Raw genomic sequence first — 23,827 nt, 5'->3', positions numbered from 1 at the left:
TTTTTGAGTGTTATTTAACTTGCACTAAATCCCTGCAGCATATAATTAAGTCATCCGTGCATACAAGTAACAGAGAAAGTCTTGATGTGATAATTGTTTTTCAGTGTGTTCCTTTAATAATTTATTGTATGACTTCAGTTTCTGAGCAATTACTAATGTTTGTATTTAAAATGTATTATGGGTATACGAGTTCCGCCGCTGATAAGAACCTACAAACATTTGTCAGAGGACTGTGCTTCTTCTAGGTTTGTTTGTGTGAAGTGAAATTATTGTCTTCATGTAAAATCATTAATGGTGTGTTTCTCTCCTCATTAATACGTATAATATTGGCAAAGTGAATACCCCAAATTGTATTCATTTAAGGAAGTCTTTCTTTGATGAAGATATGTGAAATATTTTTTGGTGTCGTGGTTTTTCTGGTAATGATGACAAAGCTTGCTTTTCGATAACTATTCAGGATTTTCATAACTCATGGAATGTGTGGAAAAGCACAATATAAGTTTTTTTTAGCAATCCTTCAAATGAATTTCAACTTTGAATTATATTTTTACATAAATTATGCCTTGTCTATTACCAAATTAGCAGCAGCAAACAGGTAAGGAACAAAGTTTGCGACTAGGGAGAGAACAGGCAAGTCACCATCTCATGGGTATGAAACAGACAAGCTGTTCCAATTAGCATTCTACCAATAGTCGCCTGCCCATTGTCACTCGGACAGTAAACAGAGATGTAACAGCCACATAAACAGGCACTGAAATGACAGTGCACAGTCCACTGGCTGGTTGGCTGTGAATCAACAAGTAAGGAACAGAGATTGCCGTATCCCACAACAGGGAAAGAACAGACAAGTTACACTCCTCTCACAGACTTGAAACAGACAAGGCATTCCAATTTACAACCTACCAACAGTCACCTGACTGTTTTCACTCGGACAAGACACAGGGAGCCAACAGCCTACTAAACAGACGACAAACTAGCGTTATTGTTAAAGAGAGCAACAGGGTTATTTTACAAATGTAATGAATTGCATTGCTTTTCAATTACTCGTTACAAGAGACGATAGGTATTTATGGTTGATTCGTTAAGTTTGGATCCGAATTAAAGTTATATTATTCTTGCAGTTCTATTCCACGAATGCTCTGATTTATTGGATATTTTTTGTACGGCTAAATTATTAGTACAATAGGGCATTGCAATATTTCCACCGAGTTTTGTTTTGACATTATGCGTTCCGTTATTACGAGTATCATTATCAAATAAACAACAACGAAACGTATAGTGTCTAAATATAACTCAGTGGAAATATAGCAATGTCCAACTTTACTAACATTAAGAACTTCCACCACATCGTGCCTCAAACAGAAATATTTTTCTTTAGTCCTTGTACACTTTTGCATTTCTCTCATCTCTTCGTGTAATAATACACTTTGAAAATGGTAAATAAACTTCAATAACGTCCGCAGTTCAAACGTTTCTATTAATGAACTTAAAGACCTAAAATTTAAATCCAAACAGGTGGTCAAAAGCAAAAGGAATATATCCTAAATATATTTCACATCTATTGTCATTTTCCTGCTTGCGTGAATGATTTAACATTACTTGATAGTTTCACCAGGCTTCCCATGGAAAACTAAAATAAAAGCACTCACCCTGAAGCAATTTCTGGGCAAAAATTTTCTCAGTTTTGCGTCCGATTTATGACAAATATCTCTAAAATCAGAGAATTCCATGAGCTTTCCCCAGCATAATGGACATAAAGTGGCGGGCAGGCCGTCTCCCACAGCAACCTGAGAAAGCAATGAAAACATATGCGTCAAGAGATTTCAGACTCATCGTGGAATATATGTTCATAGAACAGATTAAAACATGAACTAACGAAATCACTTACATTTAAATCGACTAAATCATACAAGGCATCCGCTACAGTTATCTGTCTTGCTATAGTTGAAGTGAATATGTTGTAATAATAATTATTTTTCTTCATGCAAAGTCTGCACAGGGTACCCTCGTGAATCCTTCCTGAAGACTCCGAGAAGTTCTCAATGGTCGCACTCATTTTTTCAATGAAATAACTCATTCAATCTTAAAACCACTTCACTCATCAAAGAAATCATCCACACAGCACTGGTAAAGATTGCCAAATTCCTCATACACTACGATCGTTTCCAAGACGCACGTCAATACGAAAAATTGAGACTGATCAAGGACAAGGGCATATAAAGCCACATTTGAATGCGACCTCAAATAGAAATCACTTCGCAACAGAGTGGAAATAATTCTACACGGATTTCATGCCCATTGACACCCGAGTTTATATCAGACCAGGTAAGCAAGGTTTAGTTTAGATTTCGTACTTTATCTGCGTATCTTACCACTAGAGGACTACGTATACAACGGGCTTTCTATCGAAAAATGCTATATTCTAGCATTTTTAATGGCAAATGGGCGTTTATTTTATATTCATTTAGTGGGCATTAACATGTTTTTTTTTTTAATATTTTTAATTTACACAATAAGGAAATTTTGGAATCCTTTTTCTGATTTCAAGACGTTATATATAATGTGACCGTGTGCAAGCCGAGGTTGGGCTTAAATTCCGTTTATTGCCGGCATATTGAATAATCAAATGAAATTGTAGAATACGATCAATCAATGTAGTGCAATCAATTTCAAATGCAGTGTCCATTTATTTTATTTAATCAAATGGAAAGAAGTTAGTCTTCAAACGCAGATATCAGGCCTGTTGTTTAGGTGTGCTTTCTGCGGTAAAAATGGAAACTAGAAATACTCGATTCTAGGCCGGTGTTTTAATGTAATGTCTTATATTAACAAATAACATGTGGATGTGATGTTGTGTGTAAGGAATTTACAATCGTGTCAAAACTTGTTGAAAATATTCTCAGTCCATGCTATTGCGTCGAAATGTATGTGTTAGGTGAATTATTTGTTGGCGTTTTTGGTCCTTTCGTGGATCATTTCATAGTATTTTCATTTTCACACATCATTGAAGTGAATGTAGTTTCCCTGTAATTTGTGCTGCTGTATTATTATTTCGTTTTTTCCAAGAAAATTCCGATGAAACACAGCTTGTTTATTTCTATTTCAGGTTGCTGTGGGAGATGGCCTGCTCGCTACCATGTGTCCACCTTGTTTGACGAAACTCACTGAGTTCAGTGTTTTCAAAAAGATTTGTTTAGAATCAAACGCAATTCTGAGAAAAATTCCGCCACGAAATTACAGCAGGGTGAGTACTTTTCGTTTTTTCTTATTTGAAGACTTGTGCGTTATAAGTTTCGGAGAGTTATTAGTGACCCTCTTCGGTTTGTTTTAACAGCAATAAGAAATCTTGGAAGATAATTATTTGCGGAATGACATTGTTACGACAAAAATTTGTAGGGATTAACTGAATTTGGTAATAGATATTCGCTTAGTGGCATTAGCGGAAAAATATATTGTATTACTGCATGAGGCCATTTAATCCAGTACCTTTTAAGTAGAGGCACTTCGATTAACGATCGAAAGAGAGTTGAGCAAACCAATGTTTTATCTACAGTAATTGGGGACATGAAAGGCCCTCGTACGTGGTCTACGGAAAAGTGTAACAAATCCAATTTCCCCTCAAACTGTTCCCTGTGTGTGAATCATTGGCAAGGACCTAGTTATGCAGTTGGTGTTTCAAAGGCCACGACTGAAGACATTTTGTCTTCTGGTAAAACTTAATGTGTGTACTAAACAATGATATCCGGAAAGTATGGCTTTCAAATTCACAATTGATCAACTCAAAAAGGAAGTCCACCCACTAGGCTGTACCACACTCCCTTTTTAAGTATTCGATTGGGTATCCGGAGCATATTTAAGTGAAAAAACAAATTCCAGACAATTTACTGCTAATGAACGAAATGTGAGACACCCAGAAATTAGTTTGTTTGTCGGTTGTCAAGCATAGTCTCAAGTGCACGCAAACGTATGATATTTCTTTTGTTCGAGTTCTTGTTTACCCTCGACTATCATCTCTTGAGGTTTTGGTGAACTACAGTGTGTCCCAAAAAGAATGACCCGATTCTAAATAAGATTATTTATTAGGAAGAAGGGCTCAACATAAACATATTCTATACTAAATTACTCGCAAAAGACAAAAGTTTATAAAAAGCCATCATAAAAGTTCAATGTGTCCTCCATTGGCTGCGCGGACAACATCTAGCCGATAGCTGAATTCATCCCAAACTGAGCGTAAGGTGTCTTCTGTCACTGAAACTATAGCAGCTGATATTCTTGTTTTTAGTTCATCAATGTCATGAGGTAAGGGAGGAACGTAAACATGCTGTTTAACATTTCCCAAAAGGAAAAAATCGCATTGTGTCATGTCAGGGGACCTAGGAGGCCAACAGTGTAAAGCCTGTTCTCGTGGTCCTGTGCATCATCTTCAGCGAGACTGGCTGTACCTTATTGTTAGACCAATGGTCTAAGGGTTGCACGCTCCACATCGCTCGTAGTGACATTCAGCAGATTTTTCTAAAACTCTAAACAATGCCGATCACATCTGGTGCTGTTTCGCTTGCCTAGTGACATTTGTTTCAATATTATTACAAGTTGAAATCGGGTCATTCTATTTGGAACACACTGTATACCAAAATATTTTCACTGCATTTCTGAAATGGATTGTTCATTTTTAAGGTGTTTTTTTATGAATAGGTGGTGGGTACATTGAATGCAAGGGTAGCAAGGTATATAAAAATATTAATTTTTAGTACGCCAAAATTATCCTGGAAAATATTTTAAGTAATTGTACAATTACAAAGCAAATAAGGAATTTTGATGTGATACACCTTTTCTGTTGTCCTTAAGTATTTTTTTGTTCCAATTTCCAATATTTTAATTTATTTTTTTATTTTTGCGTCAACTGTGATTAATAAGATCACCAAACATATGGATAAAGCCATCTGTGTTAGTACCTTTATAAAGATTATTTGTACATGTGTTTATAAAAGCTGTTCCCTTATTGCAATATGAAAATTGAAAATTTTCTATGAATTACGTATGTGGTTAAGAAGTTTAAAGGTGACCTGTATTGGGAAAAACATTTTTATGGTTTGAGATTTTTATCCTGCAGAACAGTCTTCACAACCGTGGCAAGGCAATATTTCATTCTTAAGCCGATGTCCCACTGTCAAATTTGCATCAAAATATTTGCATCAAAATCTGATGCAACTGACGCGCACCCTGTCCCACGGTCAAAATTTCATCCAAATGGATTTGTAGCAAAAATTGGTCTTGATAGGTGATGGAAAGTCTCAACTAGGAAATCCGTGATAATGAGTTGATCTTTAATAAGAAGGAAGCGATCTTTAGAATCGCAATACAAGGAGGGATGTTTTGGAAAGAATAAAAGATTTATTTAAGGTATCGAGGCGGAATTCTCCAGGTTAGCTTTGTGGAGGGCATATAATGCGTGTGAGCAGCTAGAGAAATGACTAATATAAACTGACGATTATACCTGTGAAACACTACAGCTGCCCCTTTCTATTTATATGATTATAGGATAAGGACCTTATTTTAGCAACTGCTAGATTAGGAGAGAAAAATGTGATTTAAGTGCATGCATACAGCAGTATTTGTAACATCTCCTCAACCACAATGTCCATCATTTTTTAATAACATTTTCTTCGCGGGAATAAACTGCCTTACGTATTCTACCCTCAACTTAGCTGATAAGGGACGTGAAAATATCCTCACTTATCGTCAATTATTATCAATAATATACAGGAACATCGGCGACCAACTCCTTCTCCAACATGTTTAGCATGCTTATTCCAATGCTTTATAACCCCCTTTCCAGCCAAGGCCAAGTTCAGCATTCCTTCTGTTTTCTTTTTTTTTTGCCTCTTTAATGTTCAAGAGGCCTGTTCTGACAATTTCGCCTGCTAAAAAAGACAGAATCCTTCACTTCCACAAGTTTCCAAATTTGTGTACATAAATATGTTTCGTTTGTTTTTGATCAAAATGAGATGCATCGTGGGACACCCCCGTCCAGTTACATCAAAATATTTGCATCAAAATTTTTGGACAGAGATTTTGATGCAAATATTTTGATGTAAATTTGACCGTGGGACACCGGCGTTAAATTTTAGGGGATTGTGACTTAAATGAGTTGTAATAATGTGGGTGCACAGTATTTTGATTCTTATAATTTATGTATTTCGAAATAAGTTTCCGGAAACCTTTTCTATATAATATTTTGTGTGGTAATTGTGTGACATTTACTATGGGATTCTGTTTTTATGTTGATAAATTTTGTTCAATGAGTGTGGATTATGCTGACAGGAATATATTATTAATGGAATGCATGAGGGAATGATTAATGCTCTTTGCTGATTTTTTCTGAGAATATCTTCGACATCATGCAGACTTCCGTGGTGAAAAACTTTTCACGTAATTTTAGAGTTTTAAATGTTAGTTCCCTTGAAGTATTAGTGTTGTATTTCAATGGTTGATGAGATAAATAATTTTAAAAACCTGGTTGGTTAGTTAGGTTATCTCTACCCTATGATATAAATGGAGCTTGCAGCATTTCTTACGGGTGACATGTCAAAGAAAGGAAACCAGCTTTACTTTCAGAGCAATGCGCAGCTACAGAAATGGAGAGCGGTGATTCCGCGAAAAGACTTGGTCTTTGAGGAGCACAATGTGATTTGCGAGCTCCATTTTGAAGACTCTGACATAATCCGGTGGTTCGAAACGAAGTTGCCTGATGGTACCACCCACAGGAATGAGAGGGACCGGCCAGCTTTAGTTCAAGATGCGGTGCCATCTATTTTCCCCAATCTCCCTCATTATTTATCAAAAAACATTCGTCCTAGAAAACCACCCACGTCTAGGACGGTGTGCCATGAATGTGTCCTGGGAGAAAATTATCCGGGAGAACTGTTGCCTTCCGACAATGGTGTCTCCTCAGGAGACAATAATGAGGCAGTGGAGAACGTACCGGAAGCAAGCGGTCTTCTCCTACTAGCAAATGCGGCCGAGTCTCGGGAAGCTGCAAGTTTCGGAAGACTTGAATTTTCTCGCTTTATTAATTCCCTTGACTCTGTAAAACTGCCTGGATTAAATTGGGCTAGGGCTTTAGTTGGAAGGAATGTCGTGTTTGTCCGCATTGGCCATGACTTCGTAACAGAGAGAACCGTGATAATATCACAGGACATGAGGGTTAACGTATGGTTTATAAATTTTATCCGATTAATTTTATTTTTAAGTTTGACAGGAAAAAGCAATTAATTTCAATAATATGTGATAAACTTCTAATCATACCTTCTTTTCCGCCAGTTCATATTCCGTGGTCTGGAAGTCATGGTTCCAGGGAAAGAAAGAGTGACAGATGTCGACGACATTGGGCCAATGCTCATGTCAGTAGATGGACTCAGGGCATTTCCTGGAGTGCCAAACAGTGAAAGGTATGAGAGGCATTTCTGTTACATGGAAAATTTTAGTTGCATTATGTCTGGTGTCAAGATATCATCATTTCAAATTACTCATGGCCATAACTGAAGTAGAATCATACATTATTGTATGATATTATGCGTCGGTGCCGAATGTAAACTTTTTTTGTATTTCCAACTTGCCTGCATTTTCTTCCTATGTTTTCAGTTGAGATAATTTTTCTTCAACTAATCACTGGATGATCTCCATTGCATAGATGTATATCAAATCATGTTTCACTGTAAAGAATATTACAGTGGAACCTCGTTAAAGCGAGTAGGGGATATAGCGACACCCCCGCTATTACGAGAGATAGCCGATGAACCGTCAATTGACCCTATAATAAGCATGTTAATAAATTTGTTTTTACGAGACCCTTTCGGTGTTGGCTCTCGCCATAGCGAGGGTTTCACCACCGGAAGACTTTCATCAAGACTCCTTAACCTCTGTAATTGCTAGCGATCTGTTAGAAGTGAAGTTAATGGAGTGCTCAGTTTCAAATTTATGTGGTAAACTGTCGTTCGATAAATATAATGATTGATGAAACAATGCTTTGCATGATTTTTATTCAGTGCGGCGCTTATAAATTGTTTGAGTAGTTAGTCGTTATTTCAGTAAGGAAATTTAGTGATGCAAAAAAACATCACCTTTCGCCTGGATTTATGCTTACGTTTATCGGATAGATGTTTATCTGTCGCCGCACCACTCCTGTTCCTGTATATCTGTTCGCAACAGGTATATTGGCTATTATTTGCTCCACCTCCGGTAAAGCGACAATTTGCTATAGCGAGTGTTTAATAGTGCACCGTGGGGTGTCGTTATATCGAGGTTGCACTGTATAAGTTTTTAATGGATTCAGATTATTTCTCCACTGTGATATTGTATTATACATAGCATAATTGACAGTTGAGTTCCTCTTCAAATGGCCAGAACATCTATTGGCTGCCTGGGTTTTGTTCCCATTGATGCCAAATCTGCCGGTGAGAGGAACAGAAGGGCTAAAATGAGATGCCCACCCTGCACAGTCGCATGGCGGCAAACAATGGATAGGAGAAGGAGGCAGAGGAATGGTGGAGAAAGAGGGTCCAGGCGTCCCGCAAGGGTCTCCTTGAAGATATGCCGTGCAAAGAATAGGAGATTGACCAGCAAGGTAAGCATGTGTAATAACCATAGGGTCATTCCACGCCATAATAACCACCAAAATGAGGTTTTGACACCTATTGATTTTAGCATTTTAATTATTATACCATTCCTTCATGAATGTACTTCCTTCGATGAAAGGATGTCGAGTATATTTAGTGTGTGAACAAAATGAATCTGTGACAAACTTCGCCTTGCGAAGGGAAATGAATTTCCCATAAAAATTTCAAAATCCAATTTCGCGAAAACTACTCTTACTGTAATTTTTTTGGCCCCCTTGTACTAGTTTGATTATTTTTAATAAAGTAATGGAGTGGGATGCCATACCTTGTCTCCTTTAAAGGTTAACCATTTGAAGGCCACGATGCAGGAGTTACAGGAGAAATGCTCCTCATCATGGGAGTCTCAGCTCCTTGCAAACATATCTAACCTTCCAGAGCGCCAGCAAGAAGGTGTGAGGGTATGCTTTGCTGCACCTCAGCTAAAAAATCCTAAGAATAGGCGCTATACACTCAGTTGGGTGTATGAGTGCCTACTTCTTAGGATTAAAAGTCGCAAAGCATATGAACACCTCAGGAAAAACAACATCCTTTGTCTCCCTGGAGCTAATACCTTAAGTAGGTACATCCGTAATGTGAAGGGGGCATACGGATTTCAGGGGGCAATTTTCCACTGCTTAAAGGAGAAGGCTGAAGGGCTAGCTGCGGAGGAAAGGAGAGGTTTGGGTTGCCTTTGAAGTTAAATGAAATTATATATTAAACTTTCTGTCATTTTGGTAAATCTGTTTTTCTTAAACTCTAGGTGTTCTACTGGGGGATGAAATGAAACTTTCAAAGGCTTTATCCTTTGATAAGAAAACATTGAAGTTGGAAGGCTTCACCGATTTGGGGGACTACAGTCCACTGCACCAACGCAATGAGAGGGGGGATCATGCGTTGGTGCTTATGTTTCAGCCATTTCGAGGCAGGTGGGTGCAATCCTTGGCTTGCTTCCTAAGCAAAGGTTGTGCAAGTAGCACTGTCCTGCACCTCATAATTTTGGAGGGCATCATGTTGGTGGAGCAAGCCAACTTCTATGTGGATGCAGTGACGTGCGATGGAGCCCAATGGAATGGAAGCATGTGGAGAAGGTTCAGAATCGATGGCGAAAACTGCAGCTGCGAATATCCCTGCAGTCAATCAAGGCGCCTGTGGTTCATATCTGACTTCCCTCATCTCATTAAGAACATGAGAAATTCTTCATTTCTCGAGATGTTTCTTGGGTATTGCTTTTTCTCATGCATGCATTATTTATAACCAAGTTATTCTTTGCCTCTTCTAAGTCCTTTCTGTTACTTTCCTCTTCAGACTCCAGATGGGCCTGTGAAGATCAGGCATTGGGATGCTGTCATCGAAATGGATAAACCTAAGGGGTTCCATTTGAAAACATGCCCAAAGCTGACCGAGGACCACATTCGCCCTAGGCCATACCAAAAAATGAATGTTGCCAGGGCATTTCAGGTACATGACTACGTACCCATAACATCTTAATGGGTTAAAACATTTCAGACTTTTTAAGTTCAATGACTTTTTATGCTAACAGTTATGTCTTTATTTTCCATTCCTTCATTTACAGTTTTTTGGACGTAATGTGGCTGCTGCTATGATGGCATACAAGACACATCATTCTCTTCTGCATGACTGCAATTCCACAATTGCTGTCATTGAGAGGGTGAAAGGGTTAATCCTGGCGATGAATTCCAGGGTTCCAGGGACAGCTCTGAGAAAGAACACAGAGCATTGGTGGGTGAGGATGTATACCTGTTATAGGTGTCTGTGTGGAAATGATATCTTCATCCATGTTCTTGCCTACAACTACGTAATATTTTTGCTTATAGGTTATTGAGAAGTTCCTGGATTACCTTGAGGAGTGGCAATTGGAGGCTGGTAGAAATGAATATCATTTCTTATCTGGGAACACATATCTTGGGCTAAAGGTAACCCTGAAGGCCACAATGGAAATACACGATTTCCTTGCCGCAAACTGCGGTTATGAATATTTGATGACTGCTCGTCTGAATCCGGATGCATTAGAAGTAAGTGCCTCACCGAAGGACTCAATAGGGTGGTTTCCTATTATTTTTTTATTGCCTAAATCGAAAGATTATTACTCCTGGAGTACGTATTTAATGCTTTTAGATTTTTAAATGACGATACCTATTTTTCGCGATTAAATGAAAAGTGAAAAATTTCAAGCGAGCGAAAACGCGACGCGTAAGTAGGAATGATGGGAAAAAGTCCGTGCAGCGCATTTCTAGTTCCCCCTCCCGCCTTGTGAGGTGACCTTGATCGAAGCTCTGAGTGCTGATAGGACGCAGGTTGCTAGCGGGTAGCTGAGTACCTTGCTGGCTGGTAGCGCTTGGCTTAAAAAAGGTTTATTAATACCTTATCAAACGAAGAAAACTTTCCGACCTTAGCCAGTTTTAATGGGTGATTATTAAGACATGTTTCCCTGAGCTCTGTGCTTCATGTATGCATTGGTAACCTCAGACGATGTATAACTCCTATCCTCTCGTGTAGAAACTAGGTCCCTGTGACGTCACGTGGAGTGGAATCGTATGAGCGCCAATCTGGCCTTTTTCAAATGAGGATAAAATTTGACCCTTGCCATTCGTCTAAACCGGTATTTCAAAAACCAAATAATTTGTGCATTATGAATACACTAATGGTGGGTAACAAATCGCAATCAATGCCTTTCATTTTCTTTGATGAAGGAAACTACCCTATTACCAAATTTATAGTTACAAAGCACACTGCAATTTAGGCGTTCTTCATGAGGGTTGTTAAAGTGTACCTTTCTCGTCAAAATCTCTTGGAAACTAATGGCATGTTTTCTTCTTCCTACATTGCAGAGGTTTTTTTGCATGATGAGGGCAGCATGTGGTGCTAATGATCATCCTGATTCAGTGCAATTTGAGCAGGTCTTCCAATTAATGGGGACATACAGCCTGGTGAAGCCACCCAAAGGCTGCAATGTGTCAGGCCCGGATGTACTCGAGACCTTGCTCAGGCTTACGGACATAACTCCTAGAGATGAGAGATGGTCTCTTTACCAGTCAACCTTGGACAGAATCATTGATAATGGTGTGTCCGTGGAAGATTTGCGGAGTCCAGTAATGGCTGAGCACACCTATGCTGCAATGTGTCCATCTGATGGCATTGTAAGTTATTTCGCTGGGTATGTGGCCAGGAAGGCAATTAGATTTACCAAATGCGAAAGATGCAAGGAGGAGTTGGTATCAAATACCAACACCATAAGTGAAAGGGAAGCATTCACTGCATACCGAGATGGGGGCCACCTAACCTATGCATCAGAGACACTTTTCCTTTTAATAAATGAGTTAGAAAAAGTTACTGGTCCACACTTTAATAGGGAAGGGATGAGTGTGGACTCAGTTTTTAAATCATCAATGAAATTGAGGAGAAATCAAATATACCTCTAGTTGGATGTGGGGACCATAGGGCTAACCTCACAGAGGCGATATTAAATTTTTTTATTACCACACGGATGCACTTTGCATGTCGTGTGTCTAACAAAAATGACAACAGAGAACAGGAAGAGACACACCTTAATAGGAAGAGGGCGAAGTTATAATGTAAATTAGAGATTCCTTAAGTAATCTCTCTGACATTCCTTAGTGCTCCTGTTAATTTTATCATGTAGTGATCATGTTCATTTTGTGACTATTTTTTGACTTCATTACCCTTTGTTGCCCTCGCATTGGGTGATAGTGTTAATTGTTACTCTCCTCCAAGCCAATTACCGCTAGGCATTAGAGATTCCTTATGTAATCTCTCTGACATTCCTTACAGCTCATGATCATTCATGAAATTCTTTATCCAGTAAGTATTTATAAACATTCGTGTATTAAGGCAGTTATTAATGATAGTGTATAGTGTATTTCACAATGCCATGATAACCATTGTTTATCTTTTTCAGATTTAATCAGTACATCACAGAGATATAATACCGAACATGTACTCGTTTATATTCATCTTGCTTCTGCTACTCATCATGGACTCTCCCACTCATCTTGCTTCGCCATGCCTTGTCCAAAGACTTCTGAGTAACTTCTGAGGTCACACTAAGCTCCTTTGTTATTGAAAAGGTGGTCACTTAGCTTCAGCCCATGACGGATGTCCTTCATCCCGTAAGTACTCATATTAGCGTTTATTAATGAGTGTGTTTTTTTCAATGCCTGCATTACCAAATATATTTCTTTTTTAGATGTGAACAATCGAATCGGGGATGTTTTCTACTCAATGTGGACTCTTTTATATCCATCTTCCTTCGTCATGTTTCGTCAAGTCCAAAGACGTCTATGTGGAATATCTGAAGTCACACTAAGCTCCTTTGATATTGAAAAGGTGGTCACTTAGCTTCAGCCCATAATGCAGGTCCTTCATCCCGTTAGTACTCATATTAGTGGTTAATAATGAGTGCGTTTTTTTCAATGCCTGCATTACCATGTATATTTATTTTTTAGATGTGAACAATGGAATCGGGGATGTTTGCTATTCAACATGGACTCCTTTATATTCATCTTCCTTCGTCATGTTTCGTCAAGTCCAAAGACGTCTATGTGGAATATCTGAAGTCACACTAAGCTCCTTTGATATTGAAAAGGTGGTCACTTAGCTTCAGCCCATAATGCAGGTCCTTCATCCCGTAAGTACTCATATTAGTGGTTAATAATGAGTGCGTTTTTTTCAATGCCTGCATTACCATGTATATTTATTTTTTAGATGTGAACAATGGAATCGGGGATGTTTGCTATTCAACATGGACTCCTTTATATTCATCTTCCTTCGTCATGTTTCGTCAAGTCCAAAGACGTCTATGTGAAATATCTGAAGTTAAACTAAGCTCCTTTGTCATAGGAAAATATATCACTTCAGACTATGGCTGATGGCCTTTTTACTGCAAGTACTGATAAATTTTTGATTATAGTAATGGGCATTTTTTGAATGCGTTAATTACCATCTATTTTTCTTTTTTAGGTTTGACCTATTCATTTCTGGACATGTGACACCCATAGGCACTCCTTGCTATTCATTCCTGCATCGTCATGAGATGTGCTATTGTTTCCATTAATATCTTCACACCCAATATCCCCACTTAAGTGATGTAGTCTGGCCAGTAACAACTTGGAAGGTTGACTCTTTAAGCATCCTGCATCTTATGCCTTCCCAGCACCAATCAGCGATGAGTTCCAACGCTTTTTCCTCTCTTTAGGTTCATCCCTAGACTCATCATTTTTGCTCCACTCAAAGGTGGCTCCGTAGCGGATCAGGTCCATTCTGTGCACATTAGGTGTTGTGCATTTCATGGAGGGTTCATATCCTATGGAATCATAACCTTGTCATTTTATAAAAGATCCATTCCTATAATAACATACCATATGCAGATGAAAGTTTAATTTTCGAATTATTATGACTTTCTACATTAACGCATTAATTACTAAACAGATTCTTTGCCAGAGTTGAAATAGGTAGAAATAAATTAGTAAATGAACTCTTGAAACTAATTAACTTACAATTAATAATACATGTATTCATATATAAAATACAGTAAATAATTGTACAATGATGACCGAAATAATGGTCATTTATGTCTTCAAACTTCTAATTCAGGCTAATCCGTGATTTTACTATGATGTCTTTTCTTCGATCTAGAATGGTAGAATTTCCACCTGGTCCTTATAGCTATTTTTTGTTCACATACCCACTGTTGGTATAGCATTTGTGCTTTCATAAATGTAATCTCTTGTATTATTTAGTTATCAAGTACTGGAAAACTTGAAAAGTATGATTATCTATCTAATTCCAATTTTATCTTAATTTAGGGTTATGAAAATGAATTTAATTAAGAGTGTGTCTGATTGTTTGGTGTGAATTTGGTTTATATAAGTAGGAATATTTATCAACTGAAAATCAACAGTAAAAGTGTAGTTTCCTTCATCAAAGAAAACAAAAGGCATTGATTGCGATTCGTTGCCTACCATTAGTGTATTCATAATATACAAATTATTTGGATTAGAATTCCTAGTTACACGAATGGCAATGGGCAATTTTAATTGCATTTGAAAAAGGTTAGATTGGTGCCCATGCGATGCCACTCCACGTGATGTCACAGGGACCTAGTTTCTATACGAGTAGATAGGAGTTTTACATCGTCTGAGATCACCAATGCATGCATGAGGCACAGACCTCAGGGAAACATATCTTAATGATCACCTATTAAAACTCCCTATGGTGGAGAAATTTCCTTCGTTTGATAGGGTAGCAATAATCCTTATTTAAGGCAAGCGCTCTCTGCTAGCTGAGTACTCTGCTACCTGCTAGATCAGCATCGCAGCGGCGCACAATATCCTCGCCCCAAGGTCTTTTCCCAGCATTCATACTTAGCCGCCTCGTTTTTGTGTGCTTGCAAATTTTCACTACTAATTAATAGCGAAAAATAGAATTTGTTATTTCAAAATCTGAAAGAGTGAAACACGTACTCCAGGAGTAATAATGTTTCAATTTAGGCAATAAAAAAATAATAGGAAACCACCCTATTATCCGAAAGGACATGATGCAAACTCTGCCACTTCCCTGACTTATTTCCTCAGTCTAGGTTGGGACAAGATCTCAATTTCCTCCCATCCTGACTTTTCCTGACTTTTTCCTGACCAAAATCTTGATATATCCTGACTTTTTCTAGCGTTCGCCATAAGTTTTAACGCATGAAGAAAGATGTCATAAGAGGTCATATACAAGGAAATAGCTCAAAATATGCAACACTTCAGTATTTTTTAATTGTAATATCAGAAAAACTTACAAGAAATGTTACTACTGTACAGTACTACACGTTAGGTACTTTGGTACTTTCCAAACAAAATATGGCCACTGTGGACTAGCAATCATTGTGACTTAATCATTAGTCAAAACAGTAAAAAAAACAAGGTGAACAAAACAATCACAATTTACTTATTTTAAGTACACTTCACACATAATAATAGTTCTTTCATAGTGACTTTCCAAACAAAAAATGGCCACTGTGGACTAGCAATCACTGTGACTTAATCATTAGTCAAAACAGTAAAAAAAAAACAAGGTGAACAAAAAAATCACTATTTCCTTATTTTAAGTACACTTCACAAATTATCATAGTTCTTTCATAGTGACTTTCCAAACAAAATATGGCCACCGTGGACTAGCAATCATTGTGACTTAATCATTAGTCAAAACCGTAAAAAACAAGGTGAACAAAACAATCACAATTTACTTATTTTAAGTACACTTCACACATAATAATAGTTCTTTCATAGTGACTTTCCAAACAAAAAATGGCCACTGTGGACTAGCAATCACTGTGACTTAATCATTAGTCAAAACAGTAAAAAAAACAAGGTGAACAAAAAAATCACTATTTCCTCATTTTAAGTACACTTCACAAATTATCATAGTTCTTTCATATTGACTTTCCAAACAAAATATGGCCACTTTGGACTAGCAATCACTGTGACTTAATCATTAGTCAAAACAGTAAAAAAAACTTGGTGAACAAAAAAATCACTATTAATTTAAAGTGCACTTCACAAATTGTCTAAGTTAGAAACTCCATTGTTAAGTTAGAAAGTACCAGTCAACTTTTTTATTTCTTCATCAATGGCATCAGCCTCCTTCTGGCTTGATGCTAACACTTTCATCTTTTTGGCTTGAAGCTCCTTAACTTCAGTTCCAATCATCTTCTCATGGGTCCTTTTTTTTTCGACCTCAGCGTCCTCAGATCGGCGCTGCTTCTTTGCTTCTTCATACTCGGAGCGCGCGTGCCGAAATCTGTTGATCATTTCAGCAGATATTTTTATGTTTTCTACGCCACCAGCAGCGTTGACTGAGTCGTACACTTGGCGCTGAGCCACCAAAGACATATCTAATTGGTTCTCTACTATTATCTCCTTATTGATGGAGAAGCCACGCTCGATGAAAGCTTGGCCATGGCTTATGATCAGAGCCATTTTAATCACTTTCACTAAACCATCTGAGCACTTATAACGATCCCAGATACCTCTCCAGAAATGATCTAGTCTCTGCCTCTGACGATCATATTCTTGACAGGCGTTAGCAAATACTTGTTTGTCACAGAGCACCTTAAAGTCAGACAAAATAGTGTCGCACTCACTTGCAGGAAGCCAATTGCGGCTGTGCAGTTGTTCCAAGAAGCCGTTCAGTCGAGTAGAAACGGCAGTTTTGGAATGTGAAATCAGTTCTGGGTCACAAAAAGTTATGGCTCTGCAGAGTTTGTAATTCAAGGGAGCCTTTTCAAGAATTTTACTAACCATAGCCTTCAGCAGGAGCACACACTCCTCCTTGAACTTCAGCATTTCTGGAGTAGATACTTGTACTTTTTTGAGAGCGTCCTTTACAGAAAAACTAAAATTGAAGTTCTTCACAGGAATCAGATTGTCTTCATTGGTAATGTCAACTTTACATACATCTGACTTTCGATTTACATAATCATTCTTGACAAAATGTCTAAGCAGGTTCGACACTAAGTTCGACAGGTCCGTGTGCAAGAACGGCGCCATTGGGTCATTGGTTTGATAAGTAGTCAAGAATGGCTCAACAAGTCTTGCAACATATGAGAAGAAGGCTAACTTAGGCCCCAACATCTTATCTTCAACAGCTTTTGCAACATACAAGAAGCCGGCAGATTTTATTTTATCCTCTTCAGGTCCAGTTCTCACTTTTTCAATAAAAGTTTTTACGTTTGGCAATATTTTGATGCAATTATCGGCACCAGGTGCATTATTCAACCACCTCACTGCACAATACTTATTTGGGAAAGTAGTAGAGCCTGTCCACTCTGTATACTTACTGCGACGGGCAGGCACATTCTTAAATATATTGTATAAGGCCCTGAGAAACATGACAATATTCCAGCCACACTTACTAACCCCCTCTTTGAAGGAATTATGAACTACGTGCAAACCACAGGACCCCATGAGCAGCAGCAGTGGCTCATCCTCACCAAACTCTGTTTTCATATAAATCTGGAGATCTTTCAGGAACTTGACATTAACATTCGGGCCATCCATGCCAACCATAAGCACATGAGACTGCACACTTCTAGGAATTGCTGTGCAGTATGCCGATATGAGATCAGTCGCCCTTGAGCGACCCAGGAACACTGAATCATAATATTTCGTCACCGTTTCATTTTGATCATCACACCAAAATTTAATGGCAAGATCCATTTGAGTCTTCTGGCTACACTTATTGAGACTCTCGTCAAATAAAACTACCACAAAATCCAGTTTGGTTAACTTAGATGTGATAACATCATGGAAATGTGGGGCTAAACCATGTACAAGTGAATAGGCGATTTTGTTCCGACCCAATTCCATTTTTGCAGCAATCATACTATCTGGGAACATTGTGGGAAATAACTGCACTGCCTTGCCCCCAGAAGACAAAGAAGTATGGCTCGTTACACAATAGATACACCACAAAATCTCAGCTTTGGTAGTATCTTGCTTCATTAACCAGGTGTTAAGACCTTGCAAACCAGCAGTCTTCGGGACGGCGATAACTTCGTTGGTACATCGCGCACATGGGCATGAACATGTGCAGGCAGGTGAAGCTGGTGTGGGGTCATCGGGATCGTCCCGAGGGTCTTCTGCAGTCCCACCCGATGCTGAGGAACCAGGTGCCGCCGCCGTGGGGTTCACCGACGCGGATGTAGAGGTAGAGGGAGTTGCTGTAGTCACCTACAAAAATCAGGCTGGGGTAGAGAACCAGAAAACCCCGAAGATTTTACAAATAACTCACCATCACTTACCTTCTTAGCGGAAGGCAAACAAAATATCTTGATCCCGTAACAGCTCTTCTTGTTCTCGACGGCAGTATTGTGGTGGGTTGATGACAGGTGTTTAGTCAGGGCACCGCGACCCATGTTGCCGAGTTGATTCGTCTTGCAGCACACCGAGCAGTAGAAAGATGTTGGTTTTCCTTCTGGCAATCCATGCTTTAATGCAGTCGAAGTCTTTGGTGAGAAGCAGCTGAAATGAAGCTCCTTTGACCAATCCTCGTTCCAATACGTCTGCTTTCCCCCGACCATGACTAGAGACGAAATGGGCCTCAGCATTCGGGTCTGAAAATAATACAATCTCATTTTGAACTACAGCACCATTAAGTTTCAATGAATAGTCGAATGGAGTGGATAAAATAACACGACAGTGAGTTTGCTAATATTCGTGACAGCCTACCTTCAATGAAGAAAACGCAACCTCCGCTGCTCTCCAGGCACACCGACTCGTCCGGACTCGTCACCGTCGCACTGTTATTGTTGACCCGCCGCGGGCGTAGACCCGGGGAGCGCGTGGGATGGCGGGGGGTGTGGGGGGAAAGGCGCGGAAAAGGAGCGACCGTGGAGCCAAGGTTTAGAGCCTAAGGTTGCCTCACTCGCTTCTGCGCATGAGCCTACCAAGCCGCTACTATGTCACAGACGACCCAATGCAACTTTGCTATTGCATTGTCGTATGGTAGTACAGAATTCATTTAAGGTTCCTGAGACGCTGCGTCGCCATGCGTTCAACACAATGTAGTCAATATTTCCTGCGCTTTCTCCGTTAATGGTCTCAGTAGTCCACAAATGATAAAATGACTTTTTGTGGAAGAAGAGCGCGTTACACTGCCGTGTATGCCGGCCTCCCGCTATACAGTGGCGACGTGCTCAAACTGTCAGAAACGAAGAAAGCTGGACGAAACGTCTCATACTACACGTGGGCACTTGAATTTAGGAATCCTTTTATTTCATGGATATACAAATCGGCACCAACAACCTCTTAATACCCCTCACACGTTAAAAAAATATCGCTGAAAGTGAATCGGTCAAAATTAATATGTATATATACCAAAGAAGTGATGTACAAGATTTGCGATGCTCCTATCACATGTGATAAGCTAGATTTTTTTCCACTTTTGAGATAAATTACCTAACATACTTATTCGTGCAAAGACAATTATGTTTTTACATCATCAACCCGAAAGGCATGACCTCCACTGTATCCCCATTGTAAGAAATCATTCAACCTCATTTCTAGACGTGAGACTAAAAACTAGTTGTAATTTTATTATTTTGTACGCCATTAAATAATACAGAGCAATTTTCCAGGCAATGGCTGAGCAGAATAACCCATAACATGTGATAATTGAAGTTCAAAAATATTTTAGCGCATTAAAAATATTTCTCAGGCATCACGGGAAAGATCGTAAATCGCATGATAGAAACCTATATTTTTTATGGTAATTATTCCTTCACTCGAACAAGCTATAAATTGGTAGTCTTGCTAAACTTCTAAGGTAAATTAGGATAAACCGTTTCAATTTTTTTTCTTTTCACGTCATATGTACTTGCAACTGTATTGAATCAGAACCTCTTCCAAGTGAAGGATTCTTTTTACTTTTGAGATTTTAGCCTGGTTATCCGATCAAAAGTCATTAATTCAGGTATTGATACTTTGCTCCAGATTTATTGGTAATCTTCATTGCGTTCAGACTTTATACTTTTCTCTATTCTCAATTATCAACTAATTTTTCCAGAGCATGATAATGAACGACAAGACGCATGGTGAGAAAATAGCGTTTTGCAATGACATGGTCATCCTTAGTGAAAAGCATATGCATATATGTGTTTTAGTTTTATTTAGCTGATAGCATACCTGACGGGTGATCGAGAGGAGCTTTAAAAGTAGGCATATGAATTCAATTATAGTGCATCTGAATTAGCAATCGGTAATTTCAAAATTTATTTTATAATCAATGATCGTTATTTTTAAGTGACTCACATTGCTGAATGTTTTCTAGAAATTTTCTAAAAATGCTTTGACTCTTCTGAATTCTCTCTGAGCTCAATATTGAAGTTGGTTCCTTTTCAATAGTCTAAATTATTTGCTAAACGTTTGCCTAATTGGAACCGCTGCAGCAAGCGATGTAAAATTTCAACCCTTTTCACTTTTTGCACTCGTCACATGTTTATTTTATTTTTTGATTACTCCAAAGGATTTCATGCATGCATGCATGCATGAGAGGGTTAAGAGTGTCTAAAGGCCGTTTTACACGGTACACGGAATTGCGCAGTCTGACGTACGTGCGAAGGCGCAATCAAAATTGCGTCGTGTAAAGCGGTGAATTGCTAGAACACATGCGAGAACCTTGCCATGCAGCGGCAGGCAGAGCGACGCCAGCACTCCTTGCTTCGGCGGTGAAGGCGGCAGCCCAGTTCGGCACGGGTTAGCACGAGGGGAAGGGAGGCGGTGAGACAGCGCGGCGCGGGCGTTCTCGGCTCATCTTGCGGCTGTCGCTTGCCGCCAGTGCGGCGTGCGGTGGCCGGCGGCACAGCAAAAGGCACACAATCCGATCCATCCTGACTCTTCGGGCGCTCATCCTGACGATTTCCTGATTTTCCTGACCAAAACTTTTTTTCCTGACTATTTCCTGACTTTCCTGACTTTCCTGACTTGTCCCAACCTAGTCAGTGAATGAATATGCTTACTAGTAGAAATAAATGTGTTAACGTAGACAGTCATTATTTTAATGAATTTGGTCTTTAATAAAATTTGGTATCCATTACTTGCAGAGGCTACTGGGTGTATTATGTAGATGTCAAGGATGATTCTTTTGCAAATTAAAAAAATTATAAGAACTTCAGATTCGAGCGCTCACAAAACTTTATCACAACAGATGCATGTGAAACAAAGTGACTGCGATACGGAGCCACATCCCTATACCTAGAAAAGGGTGAGATCAAATATGAATCCAAAGAGAGGAAAAGCCTTGACAAGGAGCTCAAAAGGAACTTTACATTTAGAAGAGGAATAAGTTTACCTATGTCATGCACTTTTCTTTATAAATACCTTATTTACAGCCTGTTTTCAGATGGTAAGTAATAAATGGATTTAGCTGATAAGAGGTAAATCTTTGTTTTATTTATTTCTCTTATTTTTTAGTAATATTGCTATCTCCCCTGTGATATGTTGTTGGCTCCTACTAGTAGCTGAAGCATCTGCTACTCTAAGAAATTTCTGTCTGCGTCTGCGTAGCAATTCCTCCTTTTCTTTATTTCTCTTTCTTAGTCTGTATGCTTCAGCATCTCTGTTCAAACTACCTGAAATGATTATTGGTTGCATGGTATTTTTCTTAAATAATTATGTTCTAGACTTTGAGGCTGTAAGGCATGTCACACCATTGCAAATTTGTATCAAAGTCATTGTCTTAGTTGATTTTTACTCTTTTCCAGAGGTCAATGAATTACATTGTTTTTGACGTATTCTACTAGATTTCTTGAGGATGGTAGTCTGTCCCGGTTTGGTATTTAGATAGAAATAGTGTGATTTTTACGTATTCCCTCTATATGCATCCATTTGTATTGCTATGCTTTTGACTGATGTTAAAATATTTTTGCAGATTCATCTGTGGTACTCATCAGGCATAACTGTGAAGAAAATGACATCAAATTGTTTTTCGTGATAATTGGTTGATTTTGAAGTGACTGGTTCCTGTTTGTTGCATCATCTATGTTTAACGTACTTATCTGGGTAGAAAATGGCTTCATATTGATTTTTGCTTGGCAGTGTTATTACTTGATAGGTGCCAGGAATGATACAGGTTCCAAGATATTTTAGTCATCATTTGCAAACTTAGGCTTCATGAATGTGATGATAAACTTTTAAGAGATGAAGCAATGCATGAATGCTTTGACATTTTATGGATTTTACCACTTCCCTGTACTAAGAAGTTCACATATTAAAGTTTGTTCATTCCTCTATACTTACACATTATATATCAAAGGTTTTTCCTATCCTGAATAAAGTCCTTCATTGCATAGGTTTTTGACTTTTGGATTTTGTACCTAACCTTAATATGATATTTATGTGTATGTCATTTTGTTCTTTTACAAGTATTACTCAATTATTTTCATTGCTTAATTAAACAAATTACTTCCTTGTATCTATGACAACAATTATTATTTCATGTTGTACTACAAAGGTTAGATGTGGAATGGTTGCTTCAAAATGTTGAGTATATTGGATGGCATGCAGCCAGCAGTAAGAGGAATGGGGTGGTATATATTGGTTTATCCATCGGGGATTTGCAGTTAATTATGAAATGGTCACTTAATTTACCTGCTGACTACCCTATAATTCCAGTGTCAGCATTGGTACGTGGAATAGGATAAAGATAAGTAATGTAACACCTCTGCTGTTCAGGGATATCTAAAATATTGGGGGGCCCAAACCAGGGATCATATCCAAGGAAATTTTATAAGTAGTGAGTTTTCTAGCATTTTAGAAGAGTCAAATGATGAATATTAGAATCCTGCTAACTCAAATCTTCATCTCTGAGGAAAATCAACAAGCCTGACATTTTTTCCTCACACCCTTAACGAATTTTTGAGGGGCTCTGCACCCATGGAATCTGCGCCACTGCTGCTGTTGTGATTTCTAGTATATTTCGCTTTATTATTACACGGAGCAGGTTATAGTATTGCTAATAGCATGTATGAAGGCCAGATGATGCATTTGTTGACTGCTGTTCAGAAATTTCATTATTTTGCACCGATACTTGGCGGTGCAGGTTTTGTTTATAGGATGCATTTTTGGCTGGTCGGTTCCAAATATTTAGCACTTTTACTCCTAGGAAATTTCATGTACTTTGTTTACAGTGAGGCAAAGTGTTTCTCGATGTGTCGTTACGTGAATTTCAGCTTTCTGTGGTGAAAAGACGTTTGCTACCGAAATAGATAATTACCGGCATTAACTCCATTGCTTCCTTTAAGCGTAATAACTGTAATTAATTATTTCGCCCTCAGGCCGACTTAAAGCCACATTTGAAAACCCGCGTTTTAGATTTTTAGTATCGCTTTCTGCCGAGTAGTGGCGCCACGACCACGAGTGGCATCGTGTGCGTTAAAAGCGGATTGTTTGGGGTCATCTGCCATTAACTCGATGAGCATCCATATGTATGTTCATGGTCATGATATTTCTCGTATGTCAAAATCGATCATCAATCGGTGCTATAGCCATCTATTGACAGACAGCTGGAACTTTTGGACCTAATAAATAATTGCTGTATGATTGGTTTTTTTAAGTTTTAAGGATAGCAATATTTATCAGGGTTATTTAAAATAC

General features: G+C 38.6%; 3 protein-coding genes and 1 long non-coding RNA gene across 5 annotated transcripts in view; 2 read left to right on the top strand and 2 right to left on the bottom strand.

Annotated features, from left to right (window-relative positions):
* Positions 1-2,223, bottom strand: part of LOC124172503 — a 51,986-nt gene extending 49,763 nt beyond the window's left edge. Inside the window, exons 1-2 of the mRNA XM_046551943.1 lie at positions 1,889-2,223; positions 1,650-1,787 (exon numbers count right to left, since the gene is read on the bottom strand). Of these exons, the coding sequence (XP_046407899.1) occupies positions 1,650-1,787; positions 1,889-2,077 (327 nt within the window). The 5' untranslated portion in view covers positions 2,078-2,223. The remainder of the gene's footprint in view (positions 1-1,649; positions 1,788-1,888) is intronic.
* A 952-nt stretch (positions 2,224-3,175) lies between these two features.
* On the top strand, positions 3,176-12,796 carry LOC124172257. The gene is made up of 10 exons (XM_046551678.1): positions 3,176-3,244; positions 7,321-7,448; positions 8,404-8,623; positions 8,957-9,332; positions 9,415-9,874; positions 9,960-10,112; positions 10,228-10,394; positions 10,490-10,687; positions 11,504-11,812; positions 12,592-12,796. Exons 2-6 carry the CDS (start codon positions 7,345-7,347, stop codon positions 9,976-9,978), a joined length of 1,179 nt encoding a protein of 392 aa, XP_046407634.1. The 5' UTR covers positions 3,176-3,244; positions 7,321-7,344; the 3' UTR covers positions 9,979-10,112; positions 10,228-10,394; positions 10,490-10,687; positions 11,504-11,812; positions 12,592-12,796.
* A 3,425-nt stretch (positions 12,797-16,221) lies between these two features.
* Positions 16,222-20,489, bottom strand: LOC124172147. Of its 2 annotated transcripts, XM_046551559.1 has the most exons (3): positions 18,905-20,489; positions 18,478-18,789; positions 16,222-18,406 (listed from the first exon to the last, which is right to left on the bottom strand). In XM_046551559.1, the coding sequence occupies exons 2-3, from the start codon at positions 18,781-18,783 to the stop codon at positions 16,268-16,270; spliced, it is 2,445 nt and encodes an 814-aa protein (XP_046407515.1). In that variant the 5' UTR covers positions 18,784-18,789; positions 18,905-20,489; the 3' UTR covers positions 16,222-16,267. The 2 variants fall into 2 exon arrangements, with proteins under 2 accessions (XP_046407515.1, XP_046407514.1); XM_046551558.1 differs by having other exon boundaries at positions 18,478-20,489.
* A 1,006-nt stretch (positions 20,490-21,495) lies between these two features.
* Positions 21,496-22,524, top strand: LOC124172150. Its single transcript, XR_006868061.1, has 2 exons — positions 21,496-21,578; positions 22,104-22,524. It is a non-coding gene; the product is annotated as an uncharacterized LOC124172150 (long non-coding RNA).
* Positions 22,525-23,827: the final 1,303 nt, after the last annotated feature.

Source organism: Ischnura elegans (genome assembly GCF_921293095.1).
Source record: "Ischnura elegans chromosome 13 unlocalized genomic scaffold, ioIscEleg1.1 SUPER_13_unloc_1, whole genome shotgun sequence".
NCBI lineage: Eukaryota > Metazoa > Arthropoda > Insecta > Odonata > Coenagrionidae > Ischnura > Ischnura elegans.
The sequence above is the reverse complement of the archived record's forward strand: the minus strand, read 5'-3'. Positions and strand labels throughout refer to the sequence as shown.